Source organism: Girardinichthys multiradiatus, chromosome 2, assembly GCF_021462225.1.
Source record: "Girardinichthys multiradiatus isolate DD_20200921_A chromosome 2, DD_fGirMul_XY1, whole genome shotgun sequence".
NCBI lineage: Eukaryota > Metazoa > Chordata > Actinopteri > Cyprinodontiformes > Goodeidae > Girardinichthys > Girardinichthys multiradiatus.
Window position 1 is genome coordinate 43,491,764 of NC_061795.1, and position 16,972 is coordinate 43,508,735.

The 16,972-nt window shown below is 41.7% G+C and overlaps 1 protein-coding gene across 3 annotated transcripts in view; it reads right to left on the reverse strand.

Moving 5' to 3' along the window:
- Positions 1-16,972, reverse strand: part of lamb4 (laminin, beta 4) — a 56,195-nt gene that overhangs the window by 7,309 nt on the left and 31,914 nt on the right. For all 3 annotated transcript variants that reach the window (XR_007035063.1, XM_047345081.1, XM_047345093.1), the window contains exons 13-31: positions 15,927-16,030; positions 15,629-15,708; positions 15,248-15,425; positions 14,344-14,466; positions 14,063-14,239; positions 13,590-13,702; positions 12,007-12,118; positions 10,619-10,799; positions 8,672-8,815; positions 8,349-8,580; positions 8,019-8,176; positions 7,438-7,662; positions 6,750-6,967; positions 6,521-6,617; positions 4,871-5,240; positions 4,609-4,772; positions 4,224-4,426; positions 1,718-1,876; positions 110-254 (exon numbers count right to left, since the gene is read on the reverse strand). Coding sequence is in view for 2 of the 3 variants with exons in the window: in XM_047345081.1 (XP_047201037.1) it covers positions 110-254; positions 1,718-1,876; positions 4,224-4,426; positions 4,609-4,772; positions 4,871-5,240; positions 6,521-6,617; positions 6,750-6,967; positions 7,438-7,662; positions 8,019-8,176; positions 8,349-8,580; positions 8,672-8,815; positions 10,619-10,799; positions 12,007-12,118; positions 13,590-13,702; positions 14,063-14,239; positions 14,344-14,466; positions 15,248-15,425; positions 15,629-15,708; positions 15,927-16,030 (3,183 nt within the window). In the remaining variant the exon portion in view is untranslated. The remainder of the gene's footprint in view (positions 1-109; positions 255-1,717; positions 1,877-4,223; positions 4,427-4,608; positions 4,773-4,870; positions 5,241-6,520; positions 6,618-6,749; positions 6,968-7,437; positions 7,663-8,018; positions 8,177-8,348; positions 8,581-8,671; positions 8,816-10,618; positions 10,800-12,006; positions 12,119-13,589; positions 13,703-14,062; positions 14,240-14,343; positions 14,467-15,247; positions 15,426-15,628; positions 15,709-15,926; positions 16,031-16,972) is intronic.

The window sequence follows — 16,972 nt, forward strand, 5'->3', positions numbered from 1 at the left end:
TGTGTGCAAGTAATGTCACAGAAGGAAACTCGTGTAGCTGATTGGTTTGCTGTTAAAAGTCTCCTGAAAAGTCACAGCAAAAACTAATTTCATGTCTGTAAACACTGACCCATCAGATAGTGTTTGACTCTCTGGAGGAGTTCTCTGATTTTGTTTTTCTCTGTCTCCAATGATCCAGAGGTGTCGCTGATACGGAGCTGCAGGTTTCGGGCCTGGTCTTTGGTGTCCTGAGCCACCTCCTGGACATCACTGATCTGAAAATCAATCAAAATATTTCTTAAAACAGACAAATCTTCAAATTTCCTCCAACACCCCTGATCTTCCCTTAGTCAGAGCTGAGATTCACCAACCAGCAGACATCAGATGTCTACATGCAGCTTCAGGGGTGTATTCACACCAGGGAAAGTCCTTGTACTGCTTTATACGCAGGACTTCTACAGTTGTTTTCCTCTGTGCTCTATCATTTCTGTACAGTGGGAGCAATGATCGTCACCCGCTTGGCTTTGTTTACAATTAATAGTCACTTGCAAAAACTACAATGTGAAAGCAAACCCCACCAAACGAATACCGTCCGCTTTCGGTCCAGACCAAACAAGTGGACTGCAACTGATTGCGGTGTCACAATCAAAACAATTATAATGTAATCATATAGCTGATAGCACTTGACAGGATTTTTATATTTTTAGGAATTAAACCACATGAAAGGTCAGCTATGCTAGCTTAAGTTTGGGAAAATGAGTGCTATATTTGCAGGTCACCAAGTCTTAGCAGGTTCAGAGGAAAGAAGGGTTTTCACCAGGAGTGGTGGGTGGACTTATGGAGACCAACAAACATTTCACCTTGACCATAATCTGCTCAGTTTCAGAGCAAATCAATAAAACTAGAACTGCAGGCAGTTTTAAACGGGTTCCAAGCCCCTTTTCCTCCCCAGCATCCCACCAGCTCGACATCTCCCGCTCTCCAAGTTGGGAATTTGCAGGACAGTGTTGACTCCTGTAAGGTTTGGCCATTTCAATGCATTTTGCCTATGTGTGGTATTATTGCAAATTTTCAAAAATCATTCAAAATTCCCCGATCTGTCCTAAAATTCTCAAACTATTCTCAGATAACCATGTTTATATCTGGAACAATGCAAAACCATTTGTATGAAAGCCCTTAGATTGAGTACTTTTTCAACCAGTCAGTCATCAGTCATTTTCTATACCGCTTCTTCCATAGTGGGTCGCAGGGAAGCTGGTGCCTATCTCTAGCAGTCTATGGGCGGGAGGCGGGGTACACCCTGGACAGGTCGCCAGTCCATCGCAGGGATTTTTCAACTGATATTTGTTAATGTCATTTCAACAATATTGTCAGTATAAAACTAAATTACTATATACTTATATACTATTATATTACTAATAAAATCCATTGTTTCTGATAGAATTCATAAAATAATAATTTAAATTTTTTTTTTCCCCCATACAACCCAAATTCAGAAATTTATATAAAATGTATTGTTCACGGACACTGTTTTCAGCTAAATTTATAAACTTTGTGCAACTCTGCTTCTAAACACTGTTGGGCCTTTAATATCACCAGCTGGTGATGCGGAGGTAAAGCAGTGGAAAACCAAACTGGTTCTTTGCTGATTTTCTTCATAAAATCAGTCAAGAACCGACTCTGATACCAGCCCCGAACCATCACAGGAACCAGTTTAGTGTTTCCAGTGTAAACCTGCCTTTTTCTTTGACTCTTGCAGCTTGGATGGGAGTTTGATGAGTTGCTCTTTCATTTTCTCAGCCATCTCTGACGCTTTCTGAGCGGTGGGAACAGCTCCATCACAAGTCTCACCTTCAGGACATTCTGAGCAGCCATCAGGATCCGGTCGCCCACAGACCTGCATTAGACCACAACAAGTTGCTTAGAGCAAACAGAAGATCATTCAGAGGTTCTTTATGCCATCATGTTTCCTGTTTGAGATTAGCAGGAATGATGTTCCAGTGTGATACCACTGATGGGCATTAGAGGGTTCTCCATTAGAAAAAAATGTCCGTTTCTAAACCAGAGTGTTATCTCACAGTGACTGCTTCAGTGGGATAACAGAAATAGCTGCAAATAAAGATTTCTGGTTGGTTGGTTGGTTCAAGCCACGTGACAAAACCGTGAGGTATTTCAAGGCCACAGAAGTCATATGTTGTTTAGGAGATCTAAAACAAATGTGTTTTACCCTAGCTTTGCAACCAGATGTTGAAATGATGTTTGGACCATCTTTCCTGGGTCCCTGACCTGCTCACAGAAATCAATCTTAAGATAACAGCTTCACAGCCAAACTTTCACACACCTGAGAGGATTCAAGATCCAGGTTTTTAGGAGATGTTTCCATCATTAGTCCTAAGTCCATCAGTAGATATTTTTCTCTTAAAGCCAAACTGGCACAGATGGGAGGAATCAGGGATCCCAGATGTTTCAGTCATCAGTCCTCAGTCACCTGGTCTGAACCCCATCAAATCAACCAGATCTCTGACTAACTGCTCCTCTGACACATCTGAACACTGAATTAATCATAAAAATGTATTTACTAAGTTGCATGTAATCCAGATCTTTTATAGTGTGTGGTGCGTGTATGTTACAGTGTGGGTGGGGGTGTTTGTTATAGTGTGTTTGGTGTGTGTACAAAGCCACGCATGCAGTTGTATGTGTTACAGTGCATGTAGTGGTGTACAGGGGTTGGACAATGAAATTGAAACACCTGGTTTTAGACCACAATAATTTATTAGTATGGTGTAGGGCCTCCTTTTACGGCCAATACAGCATCAATTCGTCTTGGGAATGACATATACAAGTCCTGCACAGTGGTCAGAGGGATTTTAAGCCATTCTTCTTCCAGGATAGTGGCCAGGTCACTACGTGATACTGGTGGAGGAAAACGTTTCCTGACTCGCTCCTCCAAAACACCCCAAAGTGGCTCAATAATATTTAGATCTGGTGACTGTGCAGGCCATGGGAGATGTTCAACTTCACTTTCATGTTCATCAAACCAATCTTTCATCAGTCTTGCTGTGTGTATTGGTGCATTGTCATCCTGATACACGGCACCGCCTTCAGGATACATTGTTTGAACCATTGGATGCACATGGTCCTCAAGAATGGTTCGGTAGTCCTTGGCAGTGACGCGCCCATCTAGCACAAGTATTGGATCAAGGGAATGCTATGATATGGCAGCCCAAACCATCACTGATCCACCCCCATGCTTCACTCTGGGCATGCAACAGTCTGGGTGGTATGCTTCTTTGGGGCTTCTCCACACCGTAACTCTCCCGGATGTGGGGAAAACAGTAAAGGTGGACTCATCAGAGAATACATGTTTCACATTGTCCACAGCCCAAGATGTGTGCTCCTTGCACCATTGAAACCGACGTTTGGCATTGGCATGAGTGACCAAAGGATTGGCTATAGCAGCCCGGCCGTGTATATTGACCCTGTGGAGCTCCCGACGGACAGTTCTGGTGGAAACAGGAGAGTTGAGGTGCACATTTAATTCTGTCATGATTTGGGCAGCCGTGGTTTTATGTTTTTTGGATACAATCCAGGTTAGCACCCGAACATCCCTCTCAGACAGCTTCCTCTTGCGTCCACAGTTAATCCTGTTGGATGCGGTTCGTCCTTCTTGGTGGTATGCTGACATTACCCTGGATACCGTGGCTCTTGATACATCACAAAGACTTGCTGTCTTGGTCACAGATGCGCCAGCAAGACGTGCACCAACAATTTGTCCTCTTTTGAACTCTGGTATGTCACCCATAATGTTGTGTGCATTTCAATATTTTGAGCAAAACTGTGCTCTTACCCTGCTAATTGAACCTTCACACTCTGCTCTTACTGGTGCAATGTGCAATCAATGAAGACTGGCTACCAGGCTGGTCCAATTTAGCCATGAAACCTCCCACACTAAAATGACAGGTGTTTCAGTTTCATTGTCCAACCCCTGTATGTTCTGGTGCATGTAGTGTATGTACAATATACTCCCATGCATTTAGTAGTATATGTTATAAAGCATGTAGTGGTGAGCGTTAAAGTGCATGTTTGCATAAGTTACAGAGCACTAAGTGGAGCATCTTCTAAAGCATTCTGTGGAGTTGAAGCAGCTGTAAATCAAGAAGGCAAGTTTCAGCTGTTTGTAGTCAGAAAGTCCCTGCTGTCTGCTGTTTTCCAACATTCAAACTTAAATTCTGAATATTTTTCACCTTTTGGTTGAGTTTGAGGGTGCTGAGGTCTTTGACCTTCTTCTCCAGTGTTGCCAGGTCTCCTCTGCCACTGCACATGCTCAGCTTGCGTTTGACCTCCTGTCTGGTGTCCATGGCGTCCTCCACAGCTTTATTGGAGTTTCTCAGCCTCTTCTCATCGGACATAAAAGTTTTATGAAGCTTCTGGATCTCTTCCAGCAGTTCTGCAATATATTTAAACACAACACCGCCTGATTATTTATTCATATTAAATAGTAAAAATACATATTTTCAGGTTTGGATTTAATTTGGTAAATTCTATGTGAAGTCATAAAAAAAAAAATTCTGTTTGGTTGAACTTACTGAAGCCTGTTTCTGGTGTACATATTAAGGCTTCATCTCTTACCTTCCACTTGCTTAGTTTCTTTCTTGTTTGGATCCTTGATGAGTTTGTTTTTCAGGTTTTTCAGCAGCTTCTGAAACTCCACATGAATGTTATCGATTTCGGTGTTAAGGAGAAGAGATGGATCGATCAGAATTATGTGGGTGTCAACAGCGTCTTTCAGCTTCCTGTGTAGATGCAAGCAACATTGGCCTCTGATAACCAGGAACAAGGATTCTGCTTTGGTAACAAGATCTTCCTGCAGAATGTAAAATGCACAGCTCACCTAATCTTCATGTAGAGTTTCTCTACCATGTCCAACTTTGGCAGGGAGAGACCCGTCATGTTACCGAGGCTGTCCAGTCTGGAGTGCATCTCCAGCATCCTTTGCCAAGAGCGACTGTTTGTGGGATGCTGGGTGTCGCCATGGAGAGAGATGAAGGTTCTCATCCTTTGAGCAGCTCGCTGGACGTCAGTGACGTTTTCAGTCCACAGAGACGTGCAGATGTGGCACTTCTCACAGGCTGGAAAGTCTGAACTGTAACCTGGAGCGCACTCGTCACAGAAGATACCGGTGACGCCGATCCGACAGATACACTCACCGGTTTCAGGGTCACATGATGGCCGCTCGGTTCCCTCTAGGTTACAGTCACAAGCTAAGAACAACAACGCTGAGTTTAGGCAAAACAAGTGTATTTGTATAGCACCATTCATATACATGGCTAATTCAAAGTGCTTTATATAAAAATAAAGAGAGTTAAAGAAGATGTCTTTAAAAAGGAATGCATAAAAATGAAAATTTCAAACAACTACAATGTGGCAATAAAGTAATTTTTGGCCTTTTGGGTAAGCTGCCATAAACAGTAATGTTTTCTGTCCTGATTTAAAGTGGCCAACACTTTCTGGACACCTCAGGTTTGCATGCAGTTGGTTCCAGAGCTGAGGAGCATAGAAGCTTAATGTTGCCTCTCCTTATTTAGTTCTGGTCATGAAAACATTGAGCGTGTGAATACTAAATAAAAGTGGAACGAGAATGGAACCTTGAGGAACTCCATGTGTGATCTTTATTTGCTTAATAATCAACAAATTAATAAAGTAGTCACGGTTTTTCAAATAAGTTCTGAACCAGTTTAGCACAGTACCAGACAATCTCATCCACATTTCTCCTCACTGAGATCAAGTAAAACTAAGACAGGGGTTTTTGATGCTGTTAAATCATTTAATTTAAATCCTTTACCAATGCAGCCTTAGTGATGCGGTTGAGGTTAAAAACATGACTGGAAAGGATTAAAGACAGTGCTTTATCAAAAAGGAGTAAACTTTTGAGCTAGGGGCCTATAATTATGGAGAGATGTTGAAAACCAGTAAGATACGAACCTGTAATTAGTTATTATGGGAACACCCAGCCTAGGCTGTTTGGTCACTGCAGTTATAAGGGCTGTGGAAAAAGACCTGATCGAAGAGAATTATTTACTAATTGCAATATTTCAGGTTTAAAACAGCTACGAACATTTTTAGCCAAACCTGTGGGCACCATATCAAGGTTTTAAGTTGTGGATCAAGTGTTGATCTTGTTAGATGAGAGTTCAGAAGAGACAGGTTCTGAGGGATTTATCAGCCTATCTCTAGTAATAAATAAGATCTGGGTATTTTTAGTCACAAAAAAACTCAGATGGTGAAAACATTTCCAGAATAGAAAGATTCTGATTAAATACAAATGAATTGAAAAAGAGTTAGTCTGCCTGTTATTTTCTGGTATTTTTGTGTTTTTGTCAAATAAAACAGCAACCCCACCTTTTATGGTTTTTATTGCTGTATTGTTATCTTGACATCATAACGTTTAAATTAAAAACATCAAAGATGAGTTTGATAATTGACTAAAAATGATTTAAATAACACAGGAGAAACTCTCTGGCAGATAACGTAGTTCACTCACAGAAACACTGCAGGTCTGGATTCCCAAAATGATTTTCTCCACATTCATCACACTGTCTTCCTCCAAAGTCAGGACGGCAAGGACACTGTCCCGACACCTGAACACATCACAGCTTCAGCCAACAGATTTTTCATCTAATGCTGTTTCTCTGTCAACTGCATGGACCTGAACGCTGAAGAACCTCTGACCTTTTAATTCTGACCCTGATGAAGATCTGTGCTCCACTTACCTTGTTACAGACGTTGGAGACCGAGTTAGCAGGGTCACAGTTGCAGGGCTGACATCCTGACGCTTCATCCAGGTTCCAGAATCCATCCTCGCATTCATCACAGAGGTGTCCCACTACCCTTGTCCTGCATCGACACTGTCCTGTCTCCCTATTGCAGAAGCAGGGACTCTCCAGGGGACATTGAGTTGCCTCGGTCCCCTGACGGTCACAGGAGCATTCTGGGAAATATTAATGTAAAAATTCAGACTATATAATTTATTTAGGCTGTTCTACTATAACCTACAGACTCATTTTCTGTTTTCCGTTGAAGGTTTGTGAGTACAAAAACAGCAGTCATGAATGAGCTCATTTGACTCAATGGGGGACACTGGAGAACTGTGTTTGTAAACTATTTAATGCTGCTGAAGTGGATTCATACACATGGATGTGTGTGTAGGAGTGTTGAGATAACAGGAAGTGGGAGAGCATCATCAGGCATTGTGGGTAAATTACTCGGCACAGATGACATTTGTCCGGTGGGTCAAGATAACCATTTTGCATTTCTATTTTATTGTTTCCCGCACGAGGCCCAACAGTTGAAGCTTATGCAAGAGCTCATGAGATTTGACCCATGACCCTGTGTCCCACCTGTGACCATGTGACCAAGCCATGACCATGTGACACACGTGTGACCATGTGACATTTTCACCTTTGCAGTTGTGTTGCAGGGCATTGCCGTAGTAACCAGGTTTGCAGAATTGGCACTGTGGACCCGTTGTGTGGTGAAGGCAGCGAAGACATTCCCCAGTTGTGCTGTCGCAGGCATCACCATCGTCTGGGTCGATGTTGTTGTTGCAGGAGCACACCTTGCAAATGGAGCCCTGTACTGTCAGGTCACCATAGAAACCAGAACTGCACCTGTCACATTGTGCACCTGAGAGGTCAAAGGTCAATGGATTGGTCAGATAAACTTTCTAGAATTTAATGTATAATTACTTCACATGTATTTTATTAGATTTTTGTATTTTAATGACAATTTATCTTTATAGTTCAACAAAATCCACAACGACCAAACGAAATAAACTCATATACTGTGGTTAAGTACAAAGTTACAAAATAAGAGAAGTGATTGACCAGGGAGGGGAAATGACCCGCAGTCACTGAAACCGTAGAAGAATCCCTGCTGTTATGTTTTTTTCAGCTTCCCTGAGCTTAAACGGCACCCAAATATGAACTAAACCTAGGACCTGAAGACCTGCAGAGCAGGTGATCCACAGATCCAACTCCTACCTGTGTGCCCCTCCCTGCAGGAGCAGCTCAGACTAAGGGACTGTGGGTCGTATCGACAGGAAGAGGCGAAGAATCGTCCACTGTTTAGGCTGTCAGGACACAGGCAAGGCTGACAAGGTTGCCTGGAGAAGGGGTTACCATAGTACCCATCCACGCACCTACAGCAGCAGCACAGGTGGGTCAGAACCACATAACAGGATCACATGACACCATCAGGAAATGAGGTATTTTACCTGAAAAGACAAAATAATTCAAATTGCTGAGAAATGAGATCGAAAAAGGATGTTAAACTGAGTACTCTGTAATCTGATCCAGAACCTTCAGTCCAACCTGTCACAGTGTGGTCCAGTACTGTGTTCCCTGCAGTTCATACACTCTCCTGTCTCTCCATTGCATGTTTCTGACAGGCCGTTACAATCACAAGGCCGACAGAGCGGGAATCCCCAGAATCCAGGCTCGCATCGATCGCAGCGTCGACCGTTTATCTGGGGGCGACACACACACTGACCTCTGCTCGGATCACACGCCTCCGACACAGAACCTCTAGGATCACACTTGCATCCTGCAACAACCACAACAAGGGTTGTTTTCAAGAGGGGCCGTTCTTATAGCAGGGTTCTGGCTGGAGCTACATTTCAGAACGTCCTTCTTACGTCTACAGCCTTCATGTCCAAATCCAAAGGTTAGAGGTGCACAGGCATCACAGCAACGTCCGATCACGATGGGTTTACATTCACAGAACCCACCCAGCTTACTGCATCCCGATCCAAGAGAACCAATGACGTTACACCTGCAAGCTGAAACCAGGAAACACAGAACATCAACCGAGTTTCGCTGAGAATCACCTGAAAGTGTGTCCGACATGCTTCAGATGTCTCCAGAGACACAAATAAGTCTGTATCTGGGGTACACAGGCTTGGTCCCATTTGCTATGTTTGGACAATTTTATTCAATTCAAATAGAAAATAATTAAGTGCAAATAGAAATTAAACGTTGTAACTCAGACTACCCAGCTTTCACATCAAGAGTTGTTGAAGATACTGATGGCTGTAGGCAGGGAGGGATCTCCTTTAGTGGTCTGTATTACAGCTGATCTGAAGAAGCCTCTGACTGAAGACTTGCATCGCAGTCTTGTGAAGAGGATGCTCAGGTTTGTTCAATCATTTTTCATTTTTATAAAGCATCCCTCTTTGCACAGCCACCACTAGAGGCTCCAACACAGTCCCAAGAACAGAGCCAACCTTCTTTATCAACCTGTTCAGCTTTTTCAGGCCGCTGCCAGATCATGGCAGAATATATTGCATTCTCCACAGCAGACTGTGGCTCAGTAGGAAGAGTAGTCGTCTTGCAATCAGAAGGTTGTGGGTTCGATTCCAGCTTCCTACTGCCATATGTTGATGTGCCCCTGGGCAAGGCACTTAACCTCAAGTTGCCTACCGATCTGCATATCGGTGTATGAATGTGTGAGCGTTAGTGAGTGCGATTGGGTGAATGTGGCTCTAGTGTAAAGCGCTTTGAGCGGTCTGTATGACTGGAAAAGCACTATATAAGTTCAATCCATTTACCATTTACTTATAGAAGATCTGCTGCAAACACTAAAGACCCTAAGGTTCTAGAAGTACTTTATTGCCACGGTCAGAACCTCTTTGGGGGATTGCCTGAGTCAACTCTCCAGTAATAGACCAACAAAACCCAGATCCTGGATCTTAAAAATCAACAACTATGCCAAAATGTTCCATTCAAATCGGGACATCTGTAGAAACCAATTTCTTGCCAGCGGGTCTGGTCTATATTAAGGCCAGAATTTTCTGCTCACAATGGCTTGGTTACCTTGTTTAATTAACTCTGAGGGGCAACCTGTAGATAGACAGCGGTCTTTAACCTACAAATCAGATAATAACTGTGGAGATACTTGTTAGTATAAGCTGCATTACTAGATGTCACCATCATGGTGATAATAATAATTTTTACTTATAGGCGCCTTTAAAGACTCTCAAGGTCACCTTACATCATGAACAACACATAAAAGCAGCATCGCTATAAAAAACAAACACACAACCAAGATACAAATATCATAAAACTTATGAATAAAACAAAACATAAAATGTGTTGAAAGTACAGTGTAGGCAGCTAGGATGTAGTCATCATGTGGGATATGCAGGTCCAAACAGGTGGGTTTGGAATGTGGTCAGTGATGAAAATGTACGAAGGTGGAGAGCCTTTCAGAGTCAAGGGACAATGTGGCTTAAAGATCTTAGACCCATGGTGGAAAGCTGAGCAGGAGGAGTGGATGGAAGTGCAGCAGAGCTGGACCATAGCATATGGGAAGGTGATTAGATCTCAATAAGTTTATGGAGATGGGGGCGGGCAACGTTATGGAGGGCTTCGAATTTTCAATTCGATACATAAATGGTATGGGAAGCCAATAAAAGTTTTTAAAGACAGATGTTATATGCTGCGATGTCTGTGTGCATATGTCTATGTAAACTTTTGACCTGTGGTAGTTTAAACTAGACAGCTAATCTAAAATACTGTTGTTGTAAAAGCTTATTTTACCGACATGTTTATTGTTGCCTGAGGATTTGCACTGAATCTCTCACCCACGGCTCCGTTGTGAATGCGCGCCGACAGACTCTTGACCAGATCTTCGCAGATTTTTGGGAGCGACTCCTGAGAACCGAGGTAGACATCCAATCCGACGCAGCGAAAGTGACTCAAAGAGTCCAGGTCACTCTGGGAGCAGAAGTCTTGGACCGAATAGAAACTCTGAATCAGTCCCATCTAAGACAAAAAACGTTAACGGGAATATTAACATGGAGCCAAATAGACTTTTTTCTTTTCTACATTTGAGGTCTTAACCTGAATCATCAGAAACCAGGAATCTGAAGTGAAGTCTGAGTAAAACAAACAGTGATATGATCCTGTGATTACCCAACCAGACCCAAAAGGCTCATCGCTGCTGAACCCCATCTGAAAGTACTGAGGACTGGGTTCTTACACTTTTTCCATCCAGACTTTTAAAATATCCAGACATTTAAGTACAAGAACCTAGTCCTGTTTTATTATCTGTATGCTTTATATAAAACAGATGTTTGGGGACACGGGTTGTTTCTTCTTATCATTAGTTTTTAAAAAGTTAAGTCAGCTCTACTTTAAAGTCTTTTTGTCCAATATGAACTAAATTATGCTAGAATAAATACATATTCTTTAAAGCGTAGTTGTAATGTTTAATACCTTGGTTCTGTTTGTAAAAGTGAAAAAAGGTTTTCAGTGCTTTGTTTGGCACCTAAACCCGACCCAGTTTTGAAACCACAGACAGGACCCGTCTGAAACTGATTCAGGAAGGTCTGGATGCCAAGAAAAAAGCAGAAGAATGGTTCAACGAGTGGTTATCTGTGGTTCTCTCAGTCACTAACCCTAAAACCAAGTGCCCTGTAAAAATGTCACAATTTTTTGCTGTTCTTATTTTAAACAAATGTGGTTAAATCCTAAAACAAAGAATTAAGAAAAAAACAAAAAACACAAAATCTATTGAGGAAAAAACTTGTAAAGCAAAACTGATCAATACATTTGACAAGAATTCAAGTTATTTCAAATCAAATGTAAAGGTTTTAAAATAAATGAGCACTTAATTATTTTGAAATTCAGATTTTCTCTCTTTTAGAAACAGAAGAATGGATATAATCTCGAAACTCAATATTTTACCCCCTCTGCCATTGTTTTTTCTAAACTCATCTGGACCTGGAAAATCAGAAAATCTTATTCCAGACTTTTCCAGACTTTTAAAGACCATGCAGGAACCCTGGTTTTAGGGAGGAGATGTTGAAGTTACTGAACAAAAGGGATAGTTTTTCACGTTCTTACACTGCCTTGTTTACCTAGGCTACTGCTACTTTAGTACTTTACATTTTAACTCTTCCTTTAGCAAATCTTTATATATTCCTCCATAGTTGTGCAGAAATGTGTTTTTAGATCTTGGCTTCCTCACCGAGTCGACCAGCAGGGGAAAGTGATCAGATCTTTGTTGCCGGTCAAAGAAAATCTCAACTAAGTATCGACCTCCAGTATTCAGACACACCTTGGAGTCCAGAATTCCCAATCTGGAAAAAATGTGTAACATAAAAATGACAGTGATTAAATCAGATGTTTCCACTCAGCAGAACATCATCTGTCCTGATGGGAAGGACCTAATTTAGTTTTTTCTTCAGTCATTCTTTTGTTTTGTGTTTCTGTTTTGCAGATCTTTGCGTTCATGTTTGATCTCCAGGTTTCTTTTGCTGTGGGTATATTTGTTCAACTGTTGGTTTTCACTAGTTGCCTCAGTCTGCAACTCAAGTATTCAACCCCTTACAAGTTTCTTCTTCCTTTGCTTGCTTGTCACACTTAAACGTTTTAGATCATGAGCAAAAATATTAATACCAGTTAGAGATAACCTGAGTAAACACAAAAAGCTGTTTTAAAATTAATTCATTATGGAAAGAAAAGCTATCCTAACCAAACAGGCCCTAACAGTGAAAACATATTTGTTATATGTTTATATCACTGTAGAGGAACTTGGCCCACTCTTCTTTGTAGAATTGTTTTAATTCAGCCACAATGGAGGGTTTTTGAGCATAAATGGCCTGTTTAAGGTTACACAGCAGCATCTCAATTTGATCCAGACTTTGACTAGGCAAGTTCAAAACCTAAATTTTGGTTGTTTTTTTAACTATTTAGAAGTAGACTAACCGTTGAGGTCCTGAAGCAGCAAAGCTCGCCCAGACCATCACAGTAACACCACAAGGTTTGATTGCATTTACGATGTTCTTATGAAAAAGATAGTTAGTTTCAGATGTAACTGGACTCGCACCTTCCAAAAGTCCTAAGGACTTGGGGATCATGAAAATGTTTTGTGGCAAATGTGAGACAAGCTTTTGTGTTCTTTTGGGTCAGCAAAGGTTTTGGCCTTGGACCTCTCCAATTTTTGCCTAACCTCTCTTTCTTATTGTTGAATCATGAAGATTGACATTAACTGAGGAAAGTGAGGTCTGCAGAGCTTCAGATGTTTTTCATTTATGGCCCCCTGGGTGAGTCACTGATGCGTTCTTTACAGACCGATAGATGTCAATGACTTTGTTTACCATCTCTTCTTGAATTTCCTTAATTCTGGATTTGATGTGTTGTTTTATTAGATCTTTAAGCCTACTTTGTGTTGTCAGATAGGTTCTATTAAACAGATGTCTTGATTCTATTGTTCTGGGCCAAGTTGGACTAGTGAAATTAATAGAGAAATGTGAAATTATGCTTTAATAATTATATTTTTATATATTTCTGCCTGTTTCGTGTCCTAAAGTAAAAACTGAGCTCCTACAGAAACATTTGATCTTGTTTTGGTGAATAACCAGTGAAGATCTGAAGATCTGAGAAGAAACACGTGGATCATACATCAGATGAGTCAACCAATTAAAATGGAGCATTCAAGAATGCAGCTGTTTCCATCCTACTGTGTTTTAATGAGACACTCTTCAGAAAGTAGTCAGCAGAAGCATCATGTGACCTTCAAGGTAAACTGCCTGTCGTTAACTGACTCACTTGGAGCTTCTGGGGAGAATCAGCGTTAGACTTCCTGTTGGGGCATCACTGCAGCGTCCATCACCTGGTGATAGCGTGATAATGCGTACTGTAGCCAGCCAATCAGAAACAGACTGCAGAGGGAGATGATTGGTATTTAATCCAGGAAGAGACACATTATTTCCCTGTACTTGTGACAATGACAATAAAGAATATTCAGATTCTGAAACTTCCAGCATAAGAAGATGATAAAAATCAAATACAATGTTACAGTTCTCATTTAAAAACCTGAGTAATTATAATTACTCAGGTTGACAGTGGACAGTGTTGACATCTCAATCATTGCATCGTTATGTTATGTCTGTATGTTTTTCCCCTGATATCAACAAACCATAATTCTTGCAACAACCAAGACGTTGTTTTATAAAAATACTTCTCATACATATAAAATACTTCTCAAGGGTTCAGGACCATGACCCTGAGGTTGTCCTCACCTCAGATTCATAGCGGATCACCATCTGGTACTCCATCGATGTTGGAAGGTTGTCCACTGTGAATCTAAGCCCCGCCCCCTCTGTCACTCTGACCAATCCCAGACCAGTTCCTGACTGCTCAGGCGACCCCTGGTGGGGAAGGATCTGCAGGGGCCCCCGGTTCAGAGAGTTGTTCTGCTGCAGGACCAACAAGATACAAAGGAAATCAGGATCTGGTTGGCTGCAAAATGAAAGAATCCCGTTCCACTGGACAGACACAAACAGGAAATGTTTGCCTTTACCTGTCGCCTTGACCTGAGACGACGGGCCTTCCGGACCAAAATTACTTTTCCATTGGAGAGCCGAAAGTCATAGCCCTGATTCCTGAAATACTGCTCACATGGTGGCAAAAGGCCGTGATTCACCTGAAAACATGTAGAGTCTATAAAAACTGAGGAAATGTGTATGTAAACAAAGAAAGAGTGCACATAAACTGAATGAAAGTGAATGAAAACTGAAACATGGTGAAAATTAACCGAATGCATGTTATTTAACAGAGGGTGCATGTAAACAGAAACAGAATGCATTGGAAACTGAGAAAGAGTCCATGTAAAGAAGCAGTTGAACATTGTTAAAATGTGTAAACAGGGCTGGTCATTCAGTTTAATATTCTGGAGACAGGATGGGTGTTTTCTTCCAAAGGTTTAAAGCCCTGCTTGCTATCATGCTTGGGATCTGGGATTTAAACCCAGGACCTTAATGCTTCAAGACAACCATGCTAACAACTGTTTCCATTCATCCCTTTCAACAACGTTCCTCAATAAAAACATTGTTCTGTCAGGGCTAAGTGGATTACTAGGGTTTGGACTCTTTAGCAGGATTACTGGCTTCATCAAGATTACTTCAGGTTCGGTTTGGGATTTTCAGCACCATGAAGCTGAACTTCAAGATGAACCAGTTTTGGATCAGCTGTTTAAACCCAAGGAGGACGCCAGTCATTCAGCTTCCTGTCAGCAGCTATAGACACAACGAAGGGTCGCTATAAAATAACATCTGTGGTTTAAAAATTAAATTAACTGAACTGATATAGAAATGGGTTTGTGGTTCAGATCCAGTCCCTGGTTCTGATGGTTTGACCTAAATGGGACTCAGGTTTCTCTGGACTGAACGGGACCTGATAGTGTCCCATTTAGTGATGATACGCACCAGAGGAGAGGAAGAGGATGGAGGAAGGGAGGAGTTTCCTCCTGACAGCTGTAAAGCAAGCTCCGCCTCATACAGGAAGTAGTTTAGCGAAGGCAGGAAGTAACCAGGAGCAGGTTCAGAGCAGCGCCGGCCAATCATGTTAGGTAAACAACGACACTGTCCGTCCTCTGAAGAACACCTAAGGAGACCCCAAGAATATTCACAAACTATTTATTATATGTTCTTTGACTACAGGTTTAAGCTGCCAGCAATCAGCTCCAAAGTCACATGACCCACTCTGAAGTCAGATGACCCAGCCAACAGTCATGTGACCTTCAGACATTATGTGAAAAATAACCAGACTGACCTGTTGATCCTAAAGTAAATAAATAAAAATCCTACATGTTGCTGTGAGCTCCGCCTATAAAGCAGTCACAGGGCGAACATCTGAAGATGGAGTTTCCCAAACCCCAGAAACCCGCCTGGAAACAAAATCCACAAAAATCAGAAGATGACCCAAGAAGCAGAAGATCTGTTTCAGCAGATTATTGTCCAGGGCAAATTCACTTTATTTCTGCTCATTTTGCAAAATAAAACAAACATTTCTCACCTCAGACCACAGCTGGGCACAGCTAAAACATATTAGCTACGTCCAACATATTCTGAATTACTTAGTTTAATTGTACACACTTTAACCTACCACACAACGATCACACAGTGGTCCACTCGCCAATGGCTCACATTTACAGCTTCCTGTCAGCTGATCGCATGGTCCGACGCTTCCCAAACTGTGGCACCTGCAGTCTGAAAACAGCATGAAATGCTACAAGGACCAAAAGACAATTAGCAGGTTTAAATCATTTGTCAGACAGATCCCAGTTTCTCTCTCTCTCTCTCGAAAACAAAAAGCAAAGTCAGTTAAAAACATTCAGCTGATTAAAAAAGAGAGATCATATTTAGACATGTTTAGTTTCCCTTCAGGGTGTACCCCGCCTCTTGCCCGTAGACCGCTGGAGAAAGGCACCAGCTCCCCTATGACCCTGAAGGGAAGAAGTGGGAATAGAAAATGGATGGATGGATAGATGGACGGATGGATGGAGATGGATCGATGGATGGATCTATTTTACATATAAAGCCTTTATTAATCAGGTTCATCCTTATATTAAAGATCTGATTGTTCCATGTGTTCCCAAGCGAGCACTTTGCTCTCAGACTGCAGGTTTACTGGTGATTCCTAGAGTAGTAGTAGTAGCTGTAAAAGTAGAATGGGAGGCAGATCCTTTAGTTATCAGGCTCCTCTCCTGTGGAACCAGCTCCCAGTTTTAGTCCGTGAGGCAGACACCCTGTCTACTTTTAAGGCTAGGCTTAAAACTTTCCTTTTTGATAAAGCTTATAGTTAGAGTGGCTTAGGTTATCCTGAACTATCTCTGTAGTTATGCTGCTATAGGCTTAGGCTGCAGGAGGACACTTTGCTACTTTCTCCTACTACTCTCTAATCATGCATTATCTTCAGTTATTTATCTACTGACTTTCTGTTTTCTGTTTTTACTTTTAAAGAAAGGTTACATCAGGCTGGGAGTTTCTAGCCTGTCCCCTTCATGTGTGGACCCATTAGCTGAGCTATTGCTGCCAATAACTTCATGTTCTCTTTCTATAGATTATAAACTTTGCCCCGTCTTTCTATGTTTATTTTCTACTGTTGCCATTTGCTTACTTAGCCTGAGGGATTGCTGTAGATTCAATGAT